The sequence below is a fragment of the Telmatherina bonti genome (assembly GCF_933228915.1).
Source record: "Telmatherina bonti genome assembly, chromosome: 8".
NCBI lineage: Eukaryota > Metazoa > Chordata > Actinopteri > Atheriniformes > Telmatherinidae > Telmatherina > Telmatherina bonti.
In genome coordinates, this window is record NC_136626.1 from 35079581 (window position 1) to 35098563 (window position 18983).

The following is an 18983-nucleotide window of genomic DNA, read 5'->3' on the forward strand; positions in this document are numbered from 1 at the left end:
GCTGTTGGTGTATTTAACATCTTTCACACCATGATTCTGCACATTTGTTTTCTTAGACGCTAAAGTGACAAAATGATCCCATCTCCCCGCTGTAAAGAGTCCTTTCTCCAGATGATGATCCAGACCGCTTTAAAATCTAATCACCTCCTCCCTTATTCCATTTCTGACATTTCCTGAATATTGGATCAAAATCTATCCATAACTTTTTCAGTTACTTTGCTAATATTTCCTCAATGCTGCAGAAAACATTGGAAAGTAACCAGGTTGCAGTAGTAGTAGTAGTACTCTTGAAGTAATACTTTCTTGAAACACCTTTTGGTTTGAGCAACAGTTCTTGAGTCCATCAGGATGAAACATTTTGTCATATTGTAAGGGCATCACTTGCTCTGCAGGCCAGCCCTTCTTCTGTTCTGGTCTCTGGCTGGACCCCTCCAGAACCTTTTCTTCAGGCGAACCCGAACCAGATGTTTGTTTGGGGTCATTGTCATGTTGAAGGTGAAATTCTTCATGCATAAAAATGTTTCTTTCAGGCAAACGACCCATCACAGCTGTCAGAAGCCTCACCCGACAGGTGTCGTTTATAAGCTCTTACTCCGAGATGAGACCAAGCTTGAGATCCGCCAGGTCGCTCCTGACTGCAGCTAACAGTCTAAACATGTTGAGGGAAAGAATGAAATCTTCTTTCTAAGCCTTTGTCTGAAAGAAAAACCTGTTCATAAATTAAAACGGACATGATAAATGTAGTCAAGCTACAGGTAAAATTCTTCTTCACATTCAGCTTTCCAGCAGAAACCGGTCAGAACTTCCTTCATCTTCACCAAAGCTGCAGTTCCAGCTGGAGAAAAAAAACCAGACAGCATGATACTGCCGCCACCATGCTTCTCAAAGGGTAAACTGTTCGTTTGGTGATGCAAAGTATTTTTTCTTCTGGACTTATGGGCAAGTTCAGCCTTTGGTTTCATCATCCTGCATGATTTGCACGACCTTGTCAACAAAAACAAACAAAAAAGACCCAGATCACATCAGTGGAGCTCTGTTGTTCTTGGTCAGAAAAGGCTTCTACATTCGACCCCACCCCGTAACCCAGACACACGGAGAACGTGTGAGATTGTTGTCTCATGTAGAACACAACCAGAACTTCCTGCAGCTCCTTCCGTGATGCAGTCGGCCCCTCCATGACCAGCTTTTGTCCAAGTCGCTTGACAGTCTCCACTGTGTTCCATGGTAGATCCAATGATCCCCACTCCTGATGCTTTGTGATGTTCTCTTGGTTTCTCAGGTTTTAGGTCACATTAAAGGTGGGGAAGGTTTCTAAATGAGTCACTTTGGTCTCCCTTTCCCCACATGAGCAGTAAACTAGTTTCAGATTTATTTAAACACAACAGAGCATTTAAATGTCTGCAAAACTCAACTAACTAAACCATCAGAAAAAAAAATCCCACTACATTTTAACTCAGGAACAGACAAGCCTGTACTATAAACAGGAGTTTATAATAAATGCTTTAGAATTGGAAATGGTGAACTTTTGACAGGAAGAATAAAAGTGGTTTAGTTTTAAAGCTCCTCTACAGAGGCATGGAAGCAATATCCAGTAGGAAATTACAGTCACCGACCTGGTGTACTCCTCCTGCAGCTGACCGGGGTCGGGGGGAAAGAATTTCACCGACAGTCTAAACAGTGTGTTGGCCGGTCCTGAAGACATGAAAGCAGCTCATAAATGCACGCTCACATTCCATCAGCTGCCATATGAGCCCAAACTTCAGCGTACTTACGTCTGACTTGTTTTGCAACGGGTTTGGTGGGTTCCAGCCAAACCTAAAGAAAGAACCACAGGTCTTATCAACCCCCCCTCTTTGGTTTATAAAGCAATGACAAATCATCAACTTGCTATAACTAGTGTTTCCACCGCCTCACTCTAATAACACGCTACATCTGGGCCTGATTGACGGAGGTACGCGCAACATCCTAGATATGCAGAGAAATTCACATTAGGTGATGTTTCCACTCTGAAATAACGCTTCTACTCACTTTACAGTATGTTTACACCGTCGTAATATAATGCTGAATAAATGTTACTCTGGTTTATGTTCACAGGGACCAAATGCAGCTTTTGTGTTACAGTCAGAGATTAAAAAAAAAAAGAGACATTGGACGTATCAAAGGGTTCTTTTTTAAGGAAGACCAGAGGTGAGTTTTATAGCTCTGGAGCTGGTTTCTAAAAACTACTGGGTGGTATTACATTCCTCTTATGTTTCTGGAAGAAGAAAACATCGGTGAGTCCAACAGTTGAGTTTAGAAATCTGTGCCAGACGAGTTAAAAATATTCGTCTGCGATCGCGTCGCTTTCATGTCCAGTGAAAACAACACCAGCCGAGAGCTAAACAGCAGCAACTCGGAGTGTTCGCTGCTCTCTGGCTGCGGTCATGTGCTGACAATAAGCTGTGACCTTTGACCTTTCCCGTGCGTGTCGGCGTTCAGCGTGTGCTGATGGCGTACATACCCAGTTCATCTGCATGTTCTGAAACTCGAGGCCAAAGTAATCGCTCTCCATGAGGTTGCCTCTGTGGAAAACGTCAGAGAGGAGGACCTGTCCAAGAGCTTTGGGCTAAAAACAAAAAGAGAGGAGGAGAGAGGGGGAGAGGGAGGAGAAAAACAATAGATTGAATCCTTTTTATAACTTTGTCAAGACAAGAGAATTTTCCAGGCCTTTCTTACATCTGCTGCAACATTAATGCTTGTTGTTGAAGTGGGGAAAGAACATGGCTGATTCAGAGACGAACCACCGCCAACAGATCTTTAATCAGGCTGAGCAGGGAGAAAGTCTGTGGCCTGAAACGGTCTGCAGTCTGTTTTACGGCTGTGCACGTTCCCATCTGTCGATTTAAATAGCTTCCTGGACACGGATGACGAGCGGGTGAACTGCTAAGAAAGCGTCCTACTGAACAGCTCTGCAGCGAAATCCCAGGCTGGAAATCTGCAGAGCTTTACCTTCTCAGCACTCCGGGGTTTGTTTTCACTAAACGAAGGACTAATTACTATATACGAAGAACACACTGCAGTTGAGGTTGGAATCCTAGCCTGTGTCTTTTTGAGAAAATTACAGCCTCAAACATCTGGTTGTAATGTAAAGTAGTATTTTTAAAAGCCTTTTAAAAAAAGAAACGCTTTGCATCGGCTCGAGTGAAGCGTTGCGACTCAGAGCACCAGGAGATTTACTGTTAGTTAATCTTTTCATTACTTTGATGCAATATGTTCTGCTTTCTGGAAAAAAATCTAAATGACAGGTGATACCAACTGAGAATGTCCATAAAAGTAGGAATCTGCTGTAAAATGCCTCTTTTTCCACACAGTCACAGTATCTGATTACAGCTGATGTCTACAGACCCGGTGTGACGAAATACTTAAATCTGACTCTCCGCGGAGTCCGAGCCAAAGACGAGCCGCAACATCAGTCACTGCTTTCAATCCAATCTGAGACGTCACAAACCAACAAGATTTAGTCAGTAAAAAGTCAATACAACCAGAAACGGAGCTGTTGGCGGAGCTTTGTTGATGCTGCTGCTGCATGGTGACATTTAGGTATGGGGGGGGTGGAACCGTAACAAATCAGATATCTGGATTTTTTGCTTCACAATTTTAAAATATTTTTTTGTTAAATTTTTTTTCTCCAAATAAATATATATAACCAATTACAAATTTTTGTTTGCCGTTTTTAATATATTATAGCATGATGTATATATAGCAGCAGAATGATGGTCTGGCTTCTAGGGGTGGGGAAACTGAATTGAAAAATTGGGAATTTTTTGATTCACAATTTTTTTTTCCAAATAAATAAAAATCTTTCATAAAGTTTTAGTCAATTTTATTATTTTTATTGATCTTTTTACTTATCTTTTGGCCATTATAACAGCAGAATGATGGTCTGGCTATAGTGTTTTTTCCTCATTGAAATCAACAAAAATGACGAGCAAAAAAAAAAAAAAAAAAAAAGTTTTACACACTTTTTTGTTTTTTATCTACAAAAATCAGCAATATCAAAGAATTGTGAGAACTGCAATTTAAATAGAATTGGCACACAAGAAATCGGAATTGAATCAAATCGGGACAAAAGCATGTCGTCACAGCCCGACTGGCAACTGGGGTATTTTTTTCTAATTAAAATGAAGAAAAATGACGATCAAAACAACAATTTTTGTTGTTTTTAGTCTACCAAATTAGTAATATTGAAGAATCAGTAGAATAGCAATTTAAATCGAATCGGCACCCAAAAAAATAGGAATTGAATCAGGACAAAAGCCAAATGACTGGAGAATAGAATTAACAAAACACTTTCAGGACTTCACACCCATTTCTAATGAGTAAAGGTTTTAGGTTAATGTCCAACGTGCATCTCAATCGGTTGTGATCGACTATAAAATTAAAAAAAAAAAAAACTGCAGATTTAAGGTTTAATCTGCAGAGTCATGTAACCAGAGTCAGTCAGTTACACAGCAATAAGCTTCCACCGTCAAGCAATACATAAAGGCAGCTGGATTAAATGAAAGAAGTTCATAGCCATGAACTGACTGAATCTGAGGCCTCTCCTTTATATTAGTCATTAACTTTCAGGAGAAACGGCAGGCTGACGGGACAGGCTGAACAAACGTATACAATCAGCTTTATCTACTACAGCATACAAAGGAAAGAGGATTAAGAGCAGCCAGACAGCTGGCAAGGTACAACTTTGGACTCTCAGCTGCACAAACACAGAAAGTATGTGACGAACCAGCTAGACAGATCAGGACTCCATGAAATATTATTTCAGCATTGATATTGGTATTACTACATGCAGAATAGTTAAAAAGACAGCAGCACTGGGTATACTGGTTCAGTCTGAAACCTGCTTTTGTTCCATGAATTCATCTTAAACTGAAAACATCATGAGAACCGTTAAAATCGCTGCTGGATCGCCAACAGCTTCAAGTGCCTCTGTATTGTCAACAACCTCTCAGGAACAGTAGTGTGTAAGTCTTGGAGTTAACTGATGGATACTGTATGCAGAAGTTTCCAGGCATTTATAACCCATCCAGGAGGTTTACAATCCAACCACAACATGTAGCGTTTATTCACAGACTATATTAACAATGACTGATCCATGATGACACCATCAGTTCTCACATTTTCACTGTCATGTTTCTGTGAGGCCTTTATGTTTACCGAGAATTAATAATGAAGCCACTTCCTGTCAACCAATCAGAGAGCTTAAACTGACGGTAACGTCCAATCAGGAGCAGCCAAAGATCAACAAGTGATGAGAAAAGCAGGAAAATAATGATCCTCTATGGCGGGAATAAAGCCATGAAGACGTTTGGGATGCAGCTGAGGTGGAGGTGCTTTAGTGAGGATAGCAGGTAGATAGTAGCAGGAAGAAGAAGAGCTGCTCGATTATGGCAAAAATTAAAATCCCGATTATTTTGACTGAAATCAAGATCTCGATTATTTAACACAATTATCCAGTATTTTTAAACAACGCTGCACGTCGTGGTGTTCTAGACTCCGTGTCGTGCATTATAACCTTCTAATGCACGGTTCCGAGTTGTTTAATCTGCTTTTACCGCTTATATAGGAACTATTTTACGTTGGCCTGGATGTACATTTTATGCCAAACAACCGCTGTCAGGCTGCAGCGCGTTTCTCTCATTCACCTGTTAAAAGACGGCTGATCTGAACCAGCCGGTTAACGCGTTGCTATGGTAACGCCCCGTAACAGAGGGATATTACAGTATTTAACTCGCTGAACTATGTATAGGAAAATAATGCAGCCAGTTGTCGCTGACAATGGTATAAACTATGTTTAGGTGAACTTCCACAACCTACTGCAGTTATTCTACATGGACCTGCAGCCGGAGCCGACTGAGACTGGCCGCCTGGGAGTGCTTTAGGACGGGAGAGGCTCCCGCTGCTCCTTCCTTACAGTAACTGCAGAACAATATGTGCCTTCAAGTCAGTCGCCAAAACACCAGAAAAGTCTCTAATAACTCCAGTAAAAGCTGCTAGATTTGTCGCTTTTAACAAAAAAAGTCTCCAGATTTAGCGAGAAAGTCTCCAAGTTGGCAACAGTGTCTGAATGAAAGCAAAGCGGCTGTGGGAGGAGTTTACAGCACAGCGCTGCAACGCCAGAGACGCTCGATTAGCAGCTGAAGACAGCAGGAGAGGAAACTGCAGAGAGGAAAATAATCACACCCTTTTATTTTTATCATCGTTGAAAACCCAGATCGTAGTTGAGATTAAAATCCGATTCATCGCCCAGTCCTAACATGGAAACAATGTGTGCTGTTTGTGTGTTTCAGACGTGAGAGAGTGATGTCCAGATGAGGAAAGGCTTGGTCACTGTTGATCTGTGTATTTCTACAGTAAATGTTTTCTGTTTTCTTCTTTTAGCTCTTTATGCAGCTGTATCTATTCATACATTCATTTTACATAATTTTACACTCATAATCTGACAGCTGAGGCTGAAGCATGTCTGCATGCTGACTGGGGTTAAAAAGAGCCAGTTTCCCCGTGCAGTTTCACATTAAAACAAACAAGCAGACCAAACAACAACAAAAAACTGCCCTGGAGTTTGAGGATTAAACAGTTTGTACAATGTTCTGAATGTGTTTGAGGGGGGACCCTTTCACTGCTGCACCACTAAATCCACTTTAGTGTTTGTTGAAGCTGAACATGACAAATGAAAAAAATCCACATCTGTTGTCTGGAAATACTTTGGTTTGAATAAAATGTGCAGCCAGAGGTGGAAACACGAGCAGTTTGCTGCACTACCTCAGACACAAACATGATGAGAACAATGTACGTCTAAAAGTAAGGTCAGTATCGTCTTCATCCTCTGGTGAAACCGAAAAAGCTGAAGGATGAGGAGGATATCACTTGTTTATGTGTTTGCTAGGAAGTGTTGACAACATTACCGCCCTCATACCTGTGCAGTGGTGGGTGTCTCCAAACCAATATACAATATAAATGCAAGCAGAGGGCTGCGTAGAAATACACACAGACACACCTCGTAGGTCATAAAACATTGTTAACAGGGCTACTTGTATGCTCCTTCATTTCTCCTTTTCATTTTTAATCCTCAAGTTGTTTCACTAACAATTTTCCAGAGATTCTGATACAACTTTGTCCACTTCACAGCTAAAACTGAGAGGAAGAGTCAGCTGAAAGTACGTCAATGTGGTGGAAATCAGTCGATCACATCTCATCAATAGCCAGGCTTCTGAATGATTTAAAGCACATACTTTTAGCAATGCAAACAAAATCTATGCCACAAATCTGCAACAATGCTACAGACGTGTTTTTTTTTGTATGTTCACATGTCAACTCAAAACAGAATTTGAAGACTGCAGGCTACTTTCTGCATTTAAATTCAACAAAACATGAAATTTGTTCGAGATAAACGAGAAATTTAAGATCCACCGAGGCAGACAACTGCTGTGATGCTGCGATGAAACATCCCGATTTAGGGATGCAACGTGGAAAATACCGAACCGATCAGCCCGCCGTCCACGGGACAATCCGCCCTTTTTGTCCTCTGGGTTTTTGATTTTACAACAGATTTTACGCTGACCCTGTATAGCTCTTTATAGTCGCCCCGAGTGGCGACTCGGCTCAGTTGTAGGGGGGTGTATCCATGCGGGTCAAGATCGTGTTCACGCTGCACTGTGGTGAAACAAGCCAAACCTTTAGAATAATATATCCCCATTCCCACCAGAGGTGGCGCTGCACTAGTATTTAGCAAAAGACAACAAATCATAAATGAAAAAGAAAACTCTTCCTTCCCAAGCGACAATTTCCGACAGTTAAAAGTGAAGTCCATGCGGAAGTGCTTAAAACTGCAGTTCCCCCTTCATCCACTAGGGGCTGCAAAACAGAGCAAATCCCCATAGACTCCCATGTTAAAAAGACCAACTTCACAGCAGGAATAAACATGTTTACAGCAGAAATAAACATGTTAACAGCAGAAATAAAACATGTTTACAGCAGAAATAAACATGTTTACAGCCTGGATCAAAAATCCATTTTAGGTTTAAAAGGTCTGGGTTATCTTTATGACAACTGTGGGGGAGAGAATTTTTTCTAACTTGCCCGTTTAAAAGTAATTTAACCTCGTTGACGTTACTAAAGCTCTGTCGTTCTTTCATATATAGTCTATGTTTCCTCTGGATATTTTATTGTGTCTTATGCAAGTATCCTGCAGAAATACACTGCAACAGACGAGGCAGAGGACCCTTAACGCCATTGTTAGGGTCTGTATTTACCCACAATGCAATGCTATGTCACATGCAGGAAGGGACTTCTTTGTAGTCTGCTTCCTGTATTTGGACCGTGAGAAACAGACCAAGACCTGTGTTTGTATGCAGACCAAGTCTGCTTCTTTGGTCCAAATCAGAATTCGTTTGGCATGTTCACGTTTCCCCAAATGAAGCGACTTTCCGTGCAAAAGGACTCTGATTCGGATCAGAAAGGCTGATGTGCCCTTAGAGGCCACTTAGTGTTAGCACCTTTCCATTCAGGCAAGATCTCATCTCTGGAAGTCAATGTCCAACGTCTGAATGTGCCCGAAAACTAAAAACACAATGAACCTGTTTCCATGAACACCAGGATCTGATCATCACCTGATTTCTGGAGTTATTGGATAATTCTAGTGGTCATACAGACATTAAAATCTGATTATGCTTTATAAGATAAAGCAGTTATCTGATTAAGGGAAATCAGATTAACACATCTAGATTTCCTCCCAATATTCTGATGTATTTGTCCAGGTTACCTGCATATCTGATTTATTTAGTTGGTTTTTTTATCATTAATCTGTGCATGTACAAAAGTGTTACTTGCATCTTTTGATGTATTTCACTAAAAGAAACACAAAAGGAAACCATAATGTGCATCAGCAGGACATTAAGGCTGTAAATGAAGAAATAAATTGACATTTGTTCTGTTTTGCAGCTTATTAGCTCCTTAATAAGCAGTTAATATTAGATCGCAGGCACGGCTAAATTCAACAGAGATGAAATGTTTAGAAAAAGTCACAGCATTGTGTAGAAACGCCAAAATTAATCTGATAATTGGACTGAGAAATCTGACTTTCATACTGCAGAAGTACATGTAGATGTGTCAAATCAGTGTCAGTGTCCCAGATATCAGACTTTTAAGGTGACGTAAAAGCGCCCCAACGCCACCATCTCCATCCGATTCGTTTTGACTAGTAAGTAAAATGTTTACTGGAATAAAATCAGACGGTTGAGCATTAATCCAGACATTTTTATGAAAAGTAAAACTGACAAAGTATAATGTTGATCCAGAACCTGACATAATTAATCCTTCCAATAGTCACTCATGATTAGAAGAGATTTTTAGTATATTTCTGTCCAATATTTAAAGTTTTAACTACTAAAAGGCATGTAAATCTAATCTCTGCTGTAGCCACGTGTCATAAAAAAAGAAGAAACTCGGCAAGTTATTTTAGTTTGAGGCTCGTCTGTGATGCAACCGTGAGATCACGTTTGGTTTGTTCACACCCAACTTGTGGTTCAGACCACGGTCTCATCTCCGAGCTGTAACGAAGGTCAGTAGGTCGCCCAATCAAGCCTCGGCAGCAGCAGGGATTATGACAAACAGATGTTTCTCTGGGAGACAAATCTTCTCCTGGTGGTGGTGTGAATGCTTGGGAATAATACAAGAGCCTGACAAGATGCAAGCTGTGGGGGAGGACTGGCTCCGCTTGTGCAACAAGAATGAAAACGAGTATAAACGAAAAAAAAGAAACATCACTGATCGCAGATATAGCTGAACCCAGTTAAAATCCAAGGCCTGGGTGTGACTTGCAAGACTGGTTCAGCATGGTTGGAACCTACAAGCGAATAGCAGCAGAACCTCCTGACAGCAGGGGTGTGTTGGGGCTTGTATTTGTCACAGCGGGATCTACTTTATACAGATATCCCTGCTCATATACATGAGAAAAGGCCACTTTAACATGTATCTAAAGGGACATTTCAAACATCTTTGCTTTTCTTCCACTTAACGGTGACTTTCCATGCGTTTTCAAGGAAGTTTTAATTCCTCTTTAATTCTGAAAAAAGTTAATTCCACTTTAAACTAATGAAAAAAAACAACCATGTAAACACTTAATTCCTAATGCAAATTTCTACTTAGGATCAAACTTAACTCCGATGTAAGTGTCTGGTTTGTTCGCAGTTTAATTCTGAACTATTTAATTCCTCTGTCATGTAAACCTTCATTCCTCTCTAAGTTAATTCCGGTCGTTCTGAGCATGCTCGTTACCTTGTCCTGTCCCGATGACGCGCGTTGTTTTGCCTCCCGTGTTCGGTGGTCTATCTTTCTTCTCCTTCTCAGTTGCTGCAGAAAGTGAAGTAGTATGCTGGTGTTGAGCTGCTACTTCACATTTAGAATAAAAATAGTGGTGAAACTGGAACTTATTATGTAGTTTTTACAAGTTACGACTGAAAAGACGAGAAGCAGGGAGCCAACTTTGTTTATTTCCGGTATACGTCATACGTCACGTCACCCTCTGTCCAATCAGAACCCCTCCCAACCCGCCGCTCCAAAGAGGAATTAAGTGAGGACGTGTTTAATTTAAACATCGTAACTTGTAGGAGAATACATTATTTCCGAATAAATTCAAAATGAAAGAACATCAGCGACTGAATCCTTCTCTGCTGAAGACGATGCCTGTGGACGGTTGGTAGCAGCATTTGTTGTCAGATAAACACCATTTCCTTGTAATGTTCTCAGGTCAGCCGTGTAAACTAGAGGCTTTCCATCGTTATCTGGCCTCCACAGCAAAGAAAAAGAACATTATCGGTGTGTCCACTTCAGCCAGTAGCCTCTCACTCCCAGCAGACTTTAAATATAAACTAGCTCTGATTTACACAAGTCTTCACTGCGTCTCAAACAGAAGAATCTAAGAGTGATTTCTCCGACAGGACAGGCTGGAATTCCTCGACCAAACTTTTAACAAGGCTCCCCTCCCCCACACCCCCAGCTCAAACTTTGTCCTGGCCCCCTCTGAACTGCTCTTTTAACACCAAAAACTGCTCCTCTTCTCTACCCCCCCCCCCCCCCCATCCCACCCTCGGCCTATTCTGCAAGCCCTGAGCTGGAAGTTAAGGCCAGCGGAGGGGCTGGCAGTGCTGGATAAAAGAAGCCTGTGTTTCCCTGCAACGATGGACCTTCCTCCCCGTCCAGAAACCACAAGGCTGAGCTTTCTCCTGCGCTGGCGGTGGGAGGAGGAGTCTGTGGCTGGGAGCCATGCAAGCAAATGTCCGCTGACGACGAGCCATGTCAGGTAACTGTGCAGAAGATTTGATCCTGTTTAACTCTTAGAAACTCCACCGCAATCGTTTTAAATGTCAAAAATTTACTGTGTAACTCTATGGAGGAAACATCTACGGATGTTTTCCAGCATTTCTGTCCCGTCCAGGAGGTTTACAATCCAGCCGCAACATGCTGTGTTTATTCAGAGACTCTAGATGGTAAATCTACAACGACACCATTATTTATCACATTTTCATCATCAATAAAAGATTACCACCACCACCACCATGTTGCTAGGTAACCTCTACTTTGACCTGGAAGTTGTGATGGAGCTGACCAATAAAGCCCCGTTCCCACCAACAGATCCAGGTTGGCTTTTTGCATTTCCACAGACAGAAGTAGGGAAGGGTACCAACATATCTGAGCCAACCCATTATCCCGGGGTCCGAACTCTGCCAAGCCGACCCTAAAGGGCGGAGCCTCACTCACATCAATCCACCGATTGGTCTGAAGAATCACTGCTTCGTGTACAACTCAGCAAGAAGACAAAGCAGGTGCTTAAAAGGCAAAAAAAATGGTTTAAAGTCACATGCTGAGAAGAAAAAACAAACCATTCTCCTCCTCTTCGTCATCATGAAAAGAGGTCACATCACAGGGTTACAGAGGTTACATCACACCGGCATGACATCACGCTTTCACACACCTGTTGTGTCTGACACTATCAGGCCAATACGCGGCCCACCAGGTGAGGGTCCGGTGACCTGGAGCCGCATCAGAGATCAGCGTTCACTGAACCACACCGTCACAAGCCAGGGGCCTCATTTATAAACCTGTACGCAGCAACGGGGACTCCGGGTGGCGTACGAACGGAAAACAGGGAACGTGGCACAAAAAAACTGCCTGATTTATGAAGCAGTGCGCATGTCTGTTCCGCTTTATAAATCAGGATCAACACGAAATTTTGTGCACGTGAGGGAGCATCTCGTCACGCCCACATGTTGGCTGTAAGAGGTCAGGCGAACGCCGCCCCTGATAAACATTAATCCATCTCCTTTCCATGATGCTCAGCAGGAAAAAGCAAAAGACATTTTCTGGAATGAGGTGGAAATCCTGATAATGTTGTGAAAATGTGAAAATATTGAATTTTCTGGACGCTGGATGGACATCTCCACCGCCTGAAAGGCTGAGGAGGTGACAGATGCTGTCAACAGACGACCGGACTTGTCCAGAAAGTGGTCAGACGTTAAAATGTAAGGAGAACGTGCATCTTCGTCCACAGGAGGAGGATGTTCGCCTGAGGGGAAGGGGGGGCTGCTGCCCACTCTCGCAGATTATAAACTGGTGGGGAAAATGAGCGAGTCCGTGGACAGGCATGAACCAAAAGCGCTGGAGGCCCCGGATGATGCTGCAGGTGTTTAATCCTTTCTTTTACATTATAAAATGAGACGTCTCTGACGCCAGTTTGTTTCCTGGGAAAATACTGGTGTTCCTGTGTCCCTGCTGGGTTCCTTGTGCCCCCCAGCAGGCGTGAAACGACACAAAAAAAAAATCTTGTGAATAAATCCGAATTCTCCACCTCTGATGTGTTGCATCACTTCTAGACGTAAAGCAGCGGTTTGGTTCCAACGTGATGGTTGGAGGTCGGAGACAACAGCGCTTATCGCAGGTGAACGCGACACGTTACCATTTAGTACCATGTTATGTAGCGCCTCCACTTTCTGCACAGCTGTACAACAGGTTTCCTCCTGAGCATGGAGGCACCTCCGCCTGCTCTCCATCTGCCTGATGGCCGCTACACCACGGCGTGTCTGGCTGTGCCGCACATAGTCCTGTTACTCTGCGTTCTGGGTTGGGAAAAGGCGTGAGCTGCCCTGAACAGCAACGGGCTTGACTCCAGAGTCTCCATGTCCACCAGCAGGGACAGATAAGACACAGTGCGCCTTTACACATTGGGGAGCATTTTATATCCAACCATCACTTCATGTTCTGTATCTGCAGGTGGAGGAAACACCCTGATCCGCCGGATGATGGGCAATTCTCCACGAAGAACATGTCAATTTCACAGTACTTATTAGGGGCTGGGAAAATTCAATTAAAAAGCAAATATCAGGATTTTTGCTTCACAATTTTAAAACAATTTTTTGTTAAAAACCTTTTTTTTCAAATTAATAAAAATAATCCATTTAAAAATGGTCATTTTTATTATTTTTATTGATCTTTTTACAGAATGATGGTCTGGCTACTGGGTTGTTTGCTCATTGAAACCAATAAAAATGAGCAAAAAAAAAAGTTTTATACATTTTAGTTTTGTTTTTAATATAAAAAATAAAAACAGCAATATCAAGAAACCGTGAGAATTGCAATTTAAATTTAAAAAATCAGAATAGAATTGGGACAAAAGCATATCGTTACAGCCCCTGTATTATTCATTTATAACTTTATTAGTATAGCAGCTTCTGGACGACTTCTTGTGTGAACCATGGAGAACGACTTCGTTTCACATCATATTTTAGTTGTGGATGTTCTTATTGCATATCTGATATCTGAAGATTTTTTATGTGGAAAATATCAAACATGCACTTTCTTTATTTTTTGCATATGCTGTTAATCTACACCATTCTGTGTAAAAGTTTATATTTGGTTTGGAACACTTGTCTGAAATTTCAGACCATTTCTTTCATTTTATTTTCTGCCGTAGATGTCGCCGTTTCCTGTTTCTCCAGATTCTGTGCGTACGGCAGGGTCAGAGTTGGCGACATTTTACCGCCAAGTTATGTTTTTATAAATCCAAGTTGACTATAATTGGCGTCCGACGGGTTTTGTGCGACAGCTTTATAAATGAGGCCACAGATATTAGTTTAAGAATAAACAGCTTAAACTGACAGTAACATCCAATCAGGAGCAGCCAAAGATCAACAAGTGATGAGAAAAGCAGGAAAATAATGATCCTCTATGGCTGGAATAAAGCAAAGAAGAGGTTTGTGATGCAGCTGAGGTGGAGGTGCTGCAGTGAGGACAGCAGGTAGATAGTAGCAGGAAGACGTGTGGAAACATGGTAACAGTGTGTGTTGTGTGTGTTTCAGACGTGAGAGAATGGGTATGTTTCCATGAAGTTTCTTTAATTTGGAATTTATAATTCAGCATTAAATAATTCCAAATTAACAGTATTCTACATGTTCACATGGAAATTATTCAGAATTGAGGCTCACATGGAAACACGTCCTTGTTTAATTCTTCTTTAGATCAGCGGTTTGGGAAGGATTCTGATTGGACAGAGGGCAGGCGTGACGTACGGACGTCTACAGGAAACAAAGTTCGCTTTCTGCTTCTAGTCTTTTCAGTAGAAAACTACATAAAAAGTACAATGTTCGCCATTTTTTTAAAATAGAATTTTGAAGCACCATCTCGACGCGAGCATACTACCTCACTTTTTTTAAGCAACTGAGAAGTAGAAGGAAGATAGACGACCAAAGACGGGAGGCAAAACAACACGCGGAATGTAAGTCATCGGGATGGGACAGAATGCAGAACAATCAGAATTAACTTAGAGGGAAATTAAGGTTTACATGACGGAGAATTAATCAGTTTTGATTTAAAATGAAAACAAACCAACTACTTACTTTGGAATTAAGTTCTGAATTGACTTTTGCATTGGGAATGATGTGTTTACATGGTCATTATCCGCCAGTTTAAAGCTAAATTAACTTTTATTCAGAGTTTAAGAGGAATTAAAACTCACGTAAACGTGGCTATTTGATGTGCAGATGACAAAAGGCTTGGTCACTGTTGATCTGTGTGTAATTTATCTTCTGGTTGCTTTTTATGCTGCTATATCTATTCATACGTTCATTTTACATCATTTTAGTCTCAGAATCTGACAGCTGAGGCTGTCCTGAAAAAATAATGTCTGAGTGTTGACTTTCCACGTTAAATTTGACAAAACAAAAGTTAATTTTTAAAAAAAGAAGAAAAAAAAAGCAGTATCTAGCTACAACTGGTTCGGAGTTTTACGGGTTAACTTAGCTGCACATTTGCAACGACCACCTCCAAATTTGTGTTTCTACCATCTACAAATACAACAATAAAACACATTTTACAGCAACAGTGAAAACACAGAATAAAGATGAGACAAAGTGTGTTGCAAGCACAGAAAAGGGCCACCTTCCACCGAGAGGGGTGTTCACAAAGACTTCTGGGTTGCTGAGCAACAGAACTCCAAAAGTGGAGCCAGGGAGTCACTTTGAGGCTACAACCAAACTGCAAACGCCTCACACTCCACATTTCTCACTATATTTACATACGTTCTCCATGAGAGAGAGAAAAGCGTACAGTTTTGATGTGGGAACGATTGCAGCTTGATTCATACCCGTTTGATGCAACTGTGGTGAAATGATAAAGCAGCGTTATGTTGGTTCCTCTGAATGAAACCATGAACACTCAGAGCTGATGTGTTTGGAAATGCAGCTGTTCTGCACACATTAACACTATTCTCCCAGCAGCCCACGACTCCTCAGAATGAATGAATAAAAAATAGGAAGAACTGCTGCTGAACAACAGAGCCTCTCAGAGAGACGTCTTGCTCTCGGCCGACAGTCTGCTTGACAACAAGACTGCCATCACTCTCCTTTTACATCCACATATTTCTGCCTTCCTATCAACACTCTGCAGAGCCAAGTTCAGCCCTCCCTCAGCACTCGAGGTGAAATATTTTCTTTAAACTTTATGTACACACACACACACTAATGTCTGTGTGAACTGAAACACAGGTATCCATATGCATGCACTGTGAAACTTGTATCTGCTACTAGCTTAAGACTCTGAAACAACATATGGTGCATAAGATTATGAAATGTCTGTCTCAGCAGTACTCCCAAACTGCATCTGCCAGAGCAGTTATTGTTGTGGCTGCACAAGGATTTAGGACAGATATAGCCCAGTATAAATAAACTGCCTGTTTATTCTAACACAATTAGCAGCTAGTGTGCTTCTCCTTCAGTCAGCCATTGAGTTGGGTGTTTAATCGCTGCACGTGGATATTCTCGCCACAGGAAACAGCCGGAAACGCGCTCTGATATAGTGGCTTCCTTATTGCTTCCTATTTGCCTGCTGAAAGAGTCCCGCTGCAACTTGGCAAGTCAGAACAGGAAAAGCAGTGGACGTTAAAGTTTTTTAAACCCAAAGCAATTACGAAACAGGAAGCCAACTCTCCGGTAGAGTGGTCACTATGAAAAGGAAAATATTTAGGACAGTCTTTTTTTTTTACAATTTCCCCAACAGGATTAATAAAATATTGTTTTTTTAATTTTATTAAATAATTAAAAAAATATTAGTGCCTGCAATTTGTTTGATTTTTTTTTCTAAAAATAGTGGTTGGACATAATTGAAAACAAATATATACATTTTAAAAAGAAAAACCAGAACAAAAAAAATTATAAAGACAAAAAATACAATAATTTAGGAGAAAGACTAAAAAAATGTGATGGAAAAATTGAGAAAAAAATAAAATATGAACAAAGGCAATTATTAAAAAATGAAATCAACATAAATTATGAAAGAAAAAAGGAAAACCTGAAGTTTTTTCTTTTTTGAAAAAAAAAAGACCAAACAAAAAATACAAAAAACAAACAAAAAGACAAAACATACATGACGGATAATACTCAAAGAAAAAATATTTAAAAAGGGATAACATTTAAAAAAAAAAAAAAAATGAAAAATGAAAAATTTGAAAAGAAAAAAACTTTTAAAAAAGGGCAAAACATATAGAAGAAAATTGGACAAAAAACTAAACAGAAATAATGAAGAAAAAAACTAAGAAATTCTTTAAAAGGACAAAAAGGAGACTTTTTAAAAAATTTAAAAACAATCAGAAGACAAATTTGAAATTAGGAGAGAAAAATACATGATTAATAAGAAGAAAACAGCAGTGATATCTCTACGTGTGACAGCAGGTCAGGAAAACCAACACTCTTCGTATTATTAGAAATCACAGCCAAGAAACTTTAAAGTGCTCCACTGAATTACACTAAGATGCCCTAATAAGAAGCCTTAAGGAGGAAAGGATTTCAGCACCAAAGCCATGTGGCAGCTGTCACCAACCCAAGCCACACGCAAGCAGGATAACCAAGGCCTGGAAGATGTCATGTGTCCTGCTGTGTCCCAAACAGCAGCTTCATCCACAGCAAGACAGGAGGGGGAAGGAGGCACAACGAGGCCCTGCAATTGTTTAAACTTACATCCATGTCAAAGAACTCCTGGGAGTCATCCAGTCCCTGCACACGGATCTGAAGGCCTCGCTCATGTCTTTTATTCCCACCGACCATGTTAGCACTGAGACTCTGGCCTGGTTCCAGAGTGCTGATACCAGCGTTGAACTGGGCTCCCAGTCTTGTTCCAGGGGTCTGCAGGACCCGATAGGAACCCTCTATTTCCCCCATTCCACTTCAGAGCTGCTGCCTCCTGCAGACACAGAAGGTGTAACAAATCAATGCAAATTATGAGGACAGAAAATGTCTTCTTTTTGCATGCAAACAGTAGCCTGCCTGTGTGAAGCAGTTTGTGGACACATTCACATGGCCAGTAGGGATTATTTGCATAAACCTATGATCAGTCTGAGGGAAACTTTGCAGAGAAAACGTCCTGAAACCTCTGCGTTCCCACTTTCTGCTTACATATCTCAGTCAGTGCGAGCTGCAATCCATAAAACCCACCTTCTTACAGCGAATGAGATGAAGGTGAGGCCATTCAACAGGCGCTTATAAATAACCGAGGCGAAGTTTATTTTCGTTTTAAGGAGCGAAACTCCGACACAACCGAAGTTTGAACCCTTACATTAGTTTTCACCCCCATCACATAACAATATTAAAACAAAAAAAACACCAAAACATGCCACGTAAAGCAGAAATAAACTCACCGTTTTGCCCCAAAAGGCCAGAAAAACGCTAAAAGTTTGAAACACGGAGTAGGTCACTACTCCAGTCCATGGTCGTCGTCGCCCGAACGAGTGCGCACACATACTGCTTTGTGATTGGCTGAAGTGGTCCCCGTCGTCCTGCTATTGGCTGAAGTGGTCCCCGTCGTCCTGCTATTGGCTGAAGCGGTCCCAGTCGTCCTGCAATTGGCTGAAGTGGTCCCCGTCGTCCTGCTATTGGCTGAGCCGCGGGGCCAAGATTTACCTTCTTGTACTTTAAATATATTCTTCCACGGACAGAGAAAAGACATGTTTCCACGGAAAACGCGGCGTTGTTCCTTAAGAAAACCAACCAACCAAACAAACAAAAAAACAAGGAGGAAAGCTTTTAAGTCGCCATCCGTCGAAGTTTAATGTTTTAAAATCACCATGACGACAGAAAAAGTTTGACTTTTGTGATATTTAACTGAAATTTGGGGCCCACTGGTCGTGTACGTGGAGATTGTATCAAGTAGGGATAAAATTCCCTTTAACCACAAAAAAGACATCAACATTTAACACACACACACACACACACACACACACACACACACACACACACACACACACACACACATAGCTGTGAACAGCTGCACAAAGTGCGCGCGACCACCACGAGACCTTCTGCACAGTTAGGCCATTTTTACACCATTAGTCACATACATATTGAAGGATTAGTTAAACAGTTCCTACGCAGACTCAAATATTGATAAGTTCAATGACTCAAAGA

General features: G+C 41.3%; 1 protein-coding gene across 3 annotated transcripts in view; it reads right to left on the bottom strand.

Annotated features, from left to right (window-relative positions):
- The window catches only part of farp2 (FERM, RhoGEF and pleckstrin domain protein 2), a 79461-nt gene extending 61156 nt beyond the window's left edge, over positions 1-18305 (bottom strand). For all 3 annotated transcript variants that reach the window (XR_013771418.1, XM_079244869.1, XM_079244868.1), the window contains exons 1-5: positions 18218-18305; positions 17541-17763; positions 2501-2605; positions 1773-1815; positions 1614-1692 (exon numbers count right to left, since the gene is read on the bottom strand). Coding sequence is in view for 2 of the 3 variants with exons in the window: in XM_079244869.1 (XP_079100995.1) it covers positions 1614-1692; positions 1773-1815; positions 2501-2605; positions 17541-17741 (428 nt within the window). In the remaining variant the exon portion in view is untranslated. The remainder of the gene's footprint in view (positions 1-1613; positions 1693-1772; positions 1816-2500; positions 2606-17540; positions 17764-18217) is intronic.
- Positions 18306-18983: the final 678 nt, after the last annotated feature.